General features: G+C 40.6%; 1 protein-coding gene across 2 annotated transcripts; it reads right to left on the minus strand.

The window, feature by feature from the left end:
* Window positions 1-295: 295 nt before the first annotated feature.
* paqr8 (progestin and adipoQ receptor family member VIII) lies at window positions 296-7,221 on the minus strand. 2 transcript variants are annotated; one of them, XM_039782254.1, is made up of 2 exons: window positions 7,127-7,221; window positions 296-1,388 (listed from the first exon to the last, which is right to left on the minus strand). In XM_039782254.1, exon 2 carries the CDS (start codon window positions 1,384-1,386, stop codon window positions 310-312), a length of 1,077 nt encoding a protein of 358 aa, XP_039638188.1. In that variant the 5' UTR covers window positions 1,387-1,388; window positions 7,127-7,221; the 3' UTR covers window positions 296-309. The 2 variants fall into 2 exon arrangements, with proteins under 2 accessions (XP_039638188.1, XP_039638187.1); XM_039782253.1 differs by having other exon boundaries at window positions 296-1,470.
* Window positions 7,222-8,741: the final 1,520 nt, after the last annotated feature.

An 8,741-nucleotide genomic window follows, 5' to 3' on the forward strand; every position in this document is an offset into this window, starting at 1 on the left:
ATGACAATAGAGCAAACTAAATAAAACAGAAGATTACAGAAGATTCATAAACACATCACATATTAAATTAGTACGTGTTACGCAGGTTCTATACTGTACTGATGATTGCTAATACAATACACTACAGTACAAGACATTACATTACATAATACACTTCAATTTTGTACAATTTAATATAATTACTATAAAATACTATACAAATATGTAATTTTAGTATCCTATAGTGGTTGTGAGTCCAACAGGCTGTGGCAGGCAGATACATATTTAGCTGCCATATGAGCTGTTGTCCCTTCTCTTTACCAACACTTGTCACTTGTCTTTCTCTTGTTTGCCCTGCAGTTGCTTGGTCATGTGCCTCATTGTGATGAGTGCTATTAGGATGCCACCAAGGAACAGGGCTGGGAAGGCTACACAAGCCCACCACAGCTGCCTCTCTCCAAATACCTCCAGTGCTGTATCTCTGCGCCTGGCGTATTCCTGGAACAGAGCCTCCAGCTGGAACATGGTGCATAGGGACAGAAGCATGTGGAAGATCTGGTGACTCTGACCCACAAAGTCACAGTGTCCCGGGAAGAAGCGCTCAGGGATGGGACAGGAGAAGAAGAGGGCGGACAGAAGGAAAGAGGCAATCTGGAGGGCGTGGAAGGGCAGGGAGGGCTCCTGTGTCCAGGAGACGGTTAACAGGCGATGGACTACGGGGCAGATGACCAGCATGTATGCTAGGGTGGTCGGGATCAGCTGGCAGATTTTACGCTGCATTGGATATGGCCGCTGATACCTGGACTTAGCAAAACAGCAGCCTGCACAGGAGAGCCACCCAAAGAAGGCGGCTCCAGGTAGATACAGCAGCCCGATGTAGCTTTCTCTCCACACTGGCTCTGATGTGTAGAAGTAATGGCCAAGTGCGCAACCATACTGATGCACAGCTACACCCACATAGTCCATGAAGAAGAAGAAGTAGTGTGCATGTTCAGAGTGAGACTGCAAGAGGTGAGCTGCCACACTGAAAAACAGATAGGTGAGTGAAGACACCAGGAAGAGGCTCAGAGGTAGGGAGGCTAAGTCCATGGTGTACCCCAGGGCGCCTACGTTGGCCCACCAGCGGAGCAGCAGCACAGGACCTGCCAACAAGTGAGTCCACACGTTCAGGGATTCATTGTGTCTCTGGAAGAGGCTGAACAGGTAGCAGCGCCAGTGCTGTTGGATGGGGCGGTAGCCCGACAGGATGTAGGGCTCTTGGAACAGAATGGGGACCTGAGAGGCGGCAATGGTTGGGCTGGGTGAAGTAAAGGAGGATGGGATGAGGTCCGAGAAGTGGGGCAGCCGGCTGAAGTGCTTGATGCTCAGGGTCAAGGTGTTGAGTCGCTGCAGAATATCGCCTGACATGGCTGGGTGATGAGTGGAGGAGAGGAAGAGGAGATGAAATACAGACAGAAAACTGCTGGACAGAGCACCCTGTGGGAGACAAAACTAAAAAAGATACTAATGAGAGTTTACTTTATGCAAGAGGGTGCCACTGGGAATTTAATGAATATTTGAAAACTGCAAGGTTATTTATCAAGAAAGACATCATAAAGGCTCAAAGCCTAATAGGAAACAATATGCTATGACAAGCACTATCTAGGGCAGTGGTTCTCAACCTGTGGGGTCGCTACCAATTTTTGCCAGTGAGCCTTAAGTTTCCCTCTACAGTTTCCAGCAGAAACTGAATGTTGTTTGTAGAGCAGCAACAGCAGTGTTACAACAGTAAAGTCACTATATAAACTCATACTGAGTGAAGTTTAGAAAGAATGAAGCTTCAAGAGATGTACAGTACAGGCCAAAAGTTTGGACACACCTTGTCATTCAATGCATTTCCTTTATTTTCATGACTATTTACATTGTAGATTCTCACTGAAGGCATCAAAACTATGAATTAACACATATGGAATTATTTACTTAACAAAAAAGTGTGAAATAACTGAAAACATGTCATATTTTAGATTCCTCAAAGTAGCTACCCTTTGCTTTTTTGATAGCGCTGCAAACCCTTGGTGTTCTCTCAATGAGCTTCATGAGGTAGTCACCTGAAATGGTTTTCACTTCACAGGTGTGCTTTGTCAGGGTTAATTAGTGGAATTTTTTCCCTTATTAATAAAAAAGCAAAGGGTGGCTACTTTGAAGAATCTAAAATATAAGACATGTTTTCAGTTATTTCACACTTTTTTGTTAAGTACATAATTCCATATGTGTTCATTCATAGTTTTGATGCCTTCAGTGAGAATCTACAATGTAAATAGTTATGAAAATAAATTAAAAAAACGCATTGAATGAGAAGGTGTGTCCAAACTTTTGGCCTGTACTGTATTTGTCACAGACATCACATCAGTCAGTATTAGTCATTCATCCTGTCCTCAGCCCTCATTCCTCTTCTGAGGTCCAATGACGTCATCGACATGCATAATAATTAGCCATGTGGATTTTCCGCTGAAAGAGGGAGGAGGGGCTGATTCGACTCAGCCAGCAGCTAAGTTCGCCAAATTTTAAGATACGTGGCAAAGATAAAGAGTTAGACTTCATACACACAGCTTTTGTTTGTTTGTTGTTTAGCCCACATAAGTCGTTCAAGCAGCAATTACGACCTATATTTACATTTCTAGTGGTCGTAGTAGTAATGACGAGAGCAAACAAACAGAACTTTCTCCCAGGGGACTGGGGTTTGAGTCCCTTTTGAAAATTAAAGTAAATGGCGAGGTTTTGTAGGATTTTATTCTAAAATGTGACCGATGACCGATTAAGTCTGGCCCTAAAAAGGCCAGACTTAATCTGACTCCAATTCTATGGTCACTACACCCTGACAAGTGTTCGTTTACTGGTAGATCAGAGAAATAAAACTCAGGATTCGTTCAGTTAAAGTTAATAACAAGCTTTAGTGAATGATATTGCAAAATACAAAAGTGTATGCATACGGATCAGATACAGGTCTATCCTTCTACAAAGATTCCCCCTGCATCTGGTCCCGCTAAGTTAAAGAACTGTCTTATTTATTCAATTCTGTCATCCTCTGGTGATGCTGTCATCAGTTTGGATATAGTCCAGATCTTCTGGCTCCAGCCGGCTAACGATATGTAACACACTGTATGAAAACATGACCTCGACTCCTTCCATTCTCAGCTCAAAAAGACAAGTCGCTATTGTTGGATTTGAAGACCTGTGTGTTTTTAATCTCCTGCAAACTTTAAGGAGTTTTCATGAGAGCCGAGGTCATTTCCACACTCTGTGTCACAAATCACGTGCTTGCAAAACAAGCACCTTGTTGCCTCGTATGAAGGTAAATATGGTGCAAAACGTGAGAGCTTGTAGAATACAATGTGAGAACTTGCAGAACAAAAAAATTGAACTTGTATGTTAAAATTTGCACTTGTAAAATAAAAATTTGCACTTGTAAAATAAAAATTTGCACTTGTAAAATAAAAATGTGCACTTGTAAAATAAAAATTTGCACTTGTAAAATAAAAATTTGCACTTGTAAAAATTATTCACATTTGAAGTCACAAAAAGAAAAAAAACATGAGAGCTTGTAAAAAAAATCTGAACTTGTAAATTGAAATTTGCACGTGTAGAAAAAATATTCACAAATGTGTAGATTGATATTTGCATGAACACAATGACAGCTGCAAACTTGTAATGCAACATTTACTCGTGTACTTTTTTTTTTTTACTCAGGTTGATTTTCCATCACAACCACAACTCAGTGATTACAACCTCTCGAATCTGTCACTGTATGCGCTCTCTCGCATCACAAAGTGGCGAATCTGCGCCTTGACTTTTGCAACACTTGTTGCGATACATTTGGTGCAAAACTAATTTGTACCTGTGGACTTAGGCTGTGGAGCTCTGATCCAACAGAACGGGGAAAGCAGGGTTTCTATCGCCAGATGAGGGACAACTCTGTCCGGCTTATTTAGCTATGTCGCATGGAAGCCTGGTTGAATAGCAAGCTAGCGTTAGCTAACTAACCAACCAGCCTGATTCTAAATAAATACCTTTTAATTATCTTAACACTTTTTAACAGTCAAACTGAAACACTGGCGGTGAGCTCCAGGTCCTGCAGCCGCAGACGGACCGTCACCAGCGGGTATCGGCCAGCGGAGCAACATCGCTATTATTGCCAGAAAGCTTCGCTGCCGACCTCGACCTGCAGTCGGAGCTCCAGCGGGACACGGAGAGCCCCGCACCCGGTAGTTGATGGAGATTTGTGGGATGCACATCCAGGGCACGAAGCTCCCGTTCCACAACATCCCAAAGATGTTCTATTGGGTTGAGATCTGGTGACTGTGGGGGCCATTTTAGTACAGTGAACTCATTGTCATGTTCAAAAAAACAATTTGAAATGATTGGAGCTTTGTGATATGGTGCATTATCCTGCTGGAAGTAGCCATCAGAGGATGGGTACATGGTGGTCATAAAGGGATGGACAAGGTCAAAAACAATGCTCAGGTAGGCTGTGGCATTTAAATGATGCCCACTTGGTACTAAGGGGCCTAAAGTGTGCCAAGAAAACATTCCCCACACCATTACACCACCACCACCAGCCTGCACAGTGGTAACAAGGCGTGACGGATCCATGTTCTCATTCTGTTTACGCCAAATTCTGACTATACAATCGGAATGTCTCAACAGAAATCGAAACTCATCAGACCAGGCAACATTTTTACAGTCTTCAACTGTCCAATTTTGGTGAGCTTGTGCAAATTGTAGCCTCATTTTCCATATTTTTAGTGGAGATGAGTGGTACCCGGTGGGGTCTTCTGCTGGTGTAGCCCATCCGCCTCAAGGTTGTGCATGTTGTGGCTTCACAAATGCTTTGCTGCATACCTCGGTTGTAACGAGTGGTTATTTGAGTCAAAGTGGATCTTCTATCAGCTGGAATCAGTCGGCCCATTCTCCTCTGACCTCTAGCATCAACAAGGCATTTTCGCCCCCCAGGACTGCCGCATACTGGATGTTTTTCCTTTTTCAGACCATTCTTTGTAAACTATAGAAATGGTTGTGCGTGAAAATCCCAGTAACTGAGCAGATTGTGAAATACTCAGACCAGCCCGTCTGGCACCAACAACCATACCACTCTCAAAGTTGCTTATATCACCTTTCTTTCCCATTCTAACATTCAGATTGGAGTATGCATTGAAGCTGCTGCCATGTGATTGGTTGATTAGATAATTGCATTAATTAGAAATCTTACAGGTGTTCCTAATAATCCTTTAGGTGAGTGTATATTCTAACAGTTTCTTTTATCTTTACGGAAACTATGTCACGTTCTGCATCACGGGCGTAACCGTTTGTTAAAACAAACCACAATCATTTTCAAAACCTAACTAATTGGTGTTGGTGCCTAAACCTAACCAAACTGCGGCCGTTTCCCAACATTAACGAAGTGTTTAAAACCGTGACCAATATGTTCTCTGGTTTAGATATAAGGTGCTATTTCCTGTAGAGCCAGACTGATATATCAGGGGGCTGATAATAGGCTATAATAGTCCAAACTATCGGTATTGGCATTAATAATGGCCGATAAATGAATATTTAAAAAATAAAATAAAAACGGAAGAAACACCCTTCAACCATGTTATGACTGTTGGCGTTGCATAGTTTGTCCACCAGAGGGCGCTCTACAACGTCCCTGTTGTCAGCACTCGTGTTTAACCCTTTAAGTTTCATATCTTAAGTTTTTATACATTTTATTTATCAGAACGTTAATATATTTTGATGTTCCTCTGTTCTGTTGTGACAATAAAACAAACAAGTTCATTTTTAAACTGTATTATCATATTATTTTAGTGAGGACTCATAAATAACTACAAATAACTAATGACCAAATATTTGTATCGATATCGGCCTTAAAAATCCTTTATCGGTGGGGCTCTAATTTCCTGCCACTGCTAGGGACGCTAATTTATGAAATGCTCCTTTGGGTTCCCAAATTAACTTTTTTTGTCCACCAGCCAGGGCTAGAGAATATTCAAATCTACCAGCCACTTCCATATTTTACCAACATTTGGCTAGTAGATGGTGCTAATTTTGGACCCAGGTCGTATTAGAGGGTAGGAATAAACGAAATGGTTTGAAGGACTTGTTGGCACAGTTCTCCTGTAAAACATAACAGCAGTCACTTTTATACCTCATTTTCACCTGCAGCCTCTTGGCACATTGGAATTACAAGCTTAATGTACTTACACGAGAGCATTAGAAAAGGCAGACATTCTTCTCCATAACTCATAAACTGGAAAAGCAGACATTTAGTCAAACCTTTAACACATACCCAGAGACAAAGAGAGGAATGTGAACCACTCCTGTCACCAAGGTAAATAAGCACATAAAGGACACAAGACAAAAAGCCACCTGTCTGAGGATAGACTACTGCTGAAAACAAGCTACTGTATCCCTGACCATTACCCTTTTTATTGTCCTTGTCACTGCCTGCATATATTAACATCTTAAAAGTTATAATGGGAGTTTTGAATTGAGTTGATGGCCAAACACGTTGAAGTCTTTCAAGCCCTTATAGAAAGCAGCCCTTGTGCAAGTTAGTACTGGAAAAGCAGAACATTTGAACCCATAAAGAAATAATAAAGAGAAATGAAATGCTATTTTCCTTTCATCTCCCTTGATTTTGTGGCAAAGAAACTGTATGTATATGCTACAGCGGAGACAGCCCCATGCACAAAAACACGTTGCACACACCTTATGTCAACACAAACAATTGGCAAAAATAAAACCTTCGATTTGCAATGATATTTGTCCAAAGTAACACTGCAAGGCATAATACACTGCATATATTTATATTATTCTTACTACTATTATAATGTCACTGCTACAACATTGCACATATCTGTACATGCTGTTCATACACTGTTCATATTACTCTTATAACTGCAATATATTTCTTGTCCTACCTATGCACTACCTGTCTATACTTGAATATCACATTGCACTTTTCCCTTTTTTTGCACTTCTGGTTGGACGCAAACTGCTTTTTGTTGTCTTTGTACTCGTACACTGCACAATAATAATAAAGTTGAATCTAATCTAATGTTATTCTGGTTATTCTGGTGGTAGAATCTAAGAAGAAGAACCATCCTCTCACCTGCTTGTATCGACACAACACCTGTTTCCCCTCTGGAGTCTCCGCAAGAAGAAAAACGAGCCTAACTGTATTACGGCAGGCTTTCCTTCCGAAGAACGTTCACACACCTACAGTGTACCATCCTGCCGGGAGGAAAGGGTAAAAACACAACCCTGCATGGGTGGGGTTAAACTGATCAGCAAAGTGCAGTGTTGATCACTGTCTAAGCTATATTCTTATAAAAGACATATATTGGTGCGTAGAAATGTGTCAGCAACATTCAATATGTTTGTTTTAATCTTTATATCATCTATATTTTTTTATTGGAAACTTGCAGAAGTTAATTGTGTCACTGGTTGCATTGACCATAATTCTTTTATTAATTATTTTTGCCAAAAGTCCCAAAGAGAGGACATTTTGGTAAAAGTATAATAACGATGATACAGTGGGGGGAAAAAAAAGAAAAGAATTTCATTTTGCATGTATGTTGTTTTTTTTTGTCGGTTAATTTGATACGGACCATGCATATTTATGAACATTGTTGTATATAAACATGCAAATATGCCAGAATTAGTCAAAATAACTACTTTTTCATCTGCAGTCCCTAGGCAGGTGACATAACATAGAGACAGCCAGCAGTCATACCGCACCTCATTCACTATAAGTTAAAAGGTACACATAATGGTGACATATACATTAACAAAAAAACAAAGATGCATGATGACAAAGACATTATTCTTCCACCTCTATACTGCATTCAATTTAACAGTGAAAGTGTATGGGTAATAAAATGTGTGACAGTTAAAAGTGAGTGCATCTCTGGTTTTCTAGGAGCCATTGTTTGAATGTAGGACACTCTCTTATTGGGAGGGGCAAGCTATTCCATAGTTTACCTCCTATTATTGACAATACGTTTTGTCCAGAAGTCAGTCCCTCCAGAAAAACGCGATTATGCGATCGCATAATTCAATGCATAATCAGCCAAAGACTGCATATTTATGCGGGGGCCACATTTTTTCAAATAAGCCGCACTTTCACCGCATAAATTGCCGATTTCCGTACAAAATATGCAGGGCTTGCATGATTTCATAATCCCCGCATTTTCGTTGCAAAAAAGTCACATATATCTTAACAGAAAGTTGAAAAATTTTGTGTTTACTTCACACAAGAGCAGCAATTTTCCCCTGTTGCCATGGGAACGTTATGAAGTGACGTAATTAAACGACGTGAACATCATCGAAAAGCAGGGTGTTGGGGGAATCACTTTTTTTTCTCTTTTTCATCAAACCGTAGTTTTTGCAAGTTCCCGCAATTTTTGCAAGTTCCCGCAATTTCATCGCATAAAATTGCATGAATATCCCGCATATTCCATCGCATTTTTTAAGAAAACATGCCGCATAATCAAGGATTTTTGCCCGCAACAATCACAAAAAAACTCTGCATTTTTCTGGAAGGACTGAGAAGTGGTGCGTCTAAATGGTATCACACAGTCCCATTTTTACGGAGGCCCGTGCACTACCTCCGCTGTCAAGTCTTTGGAAAAATCCAAAGAATGTGATTATGTAACACTTTACATACCAATCAACCATACTTGAAATGTTTGACATTTGTCAAAGCTTAAAAATGTATGTCTCTC

Source organism: Perca fluviatilis, chromosome 18 (genome assembly GCF_010015445.1).
Source record: "Perca fluviatilis chromosome 18, GENO_Pfluv_1.0, whole genome shotgun sequence".
In the NCBI taxonomy this organism is placed as follows: Eukaryota; Metazoa; Chordata; class Actinopteri; order Perciformes; family Percidae; genus Perca; species Perca fluviatilis.

Excerpts from the sequence above, each read along its gene's own strand:
- paqr8 (XM_039782254.1), bottom strand. The coding sequence starts at position 1,386 with ATGTCAGGCGATATTCTGCAGCGACTCAACACCTTGACCCTGAGCATC.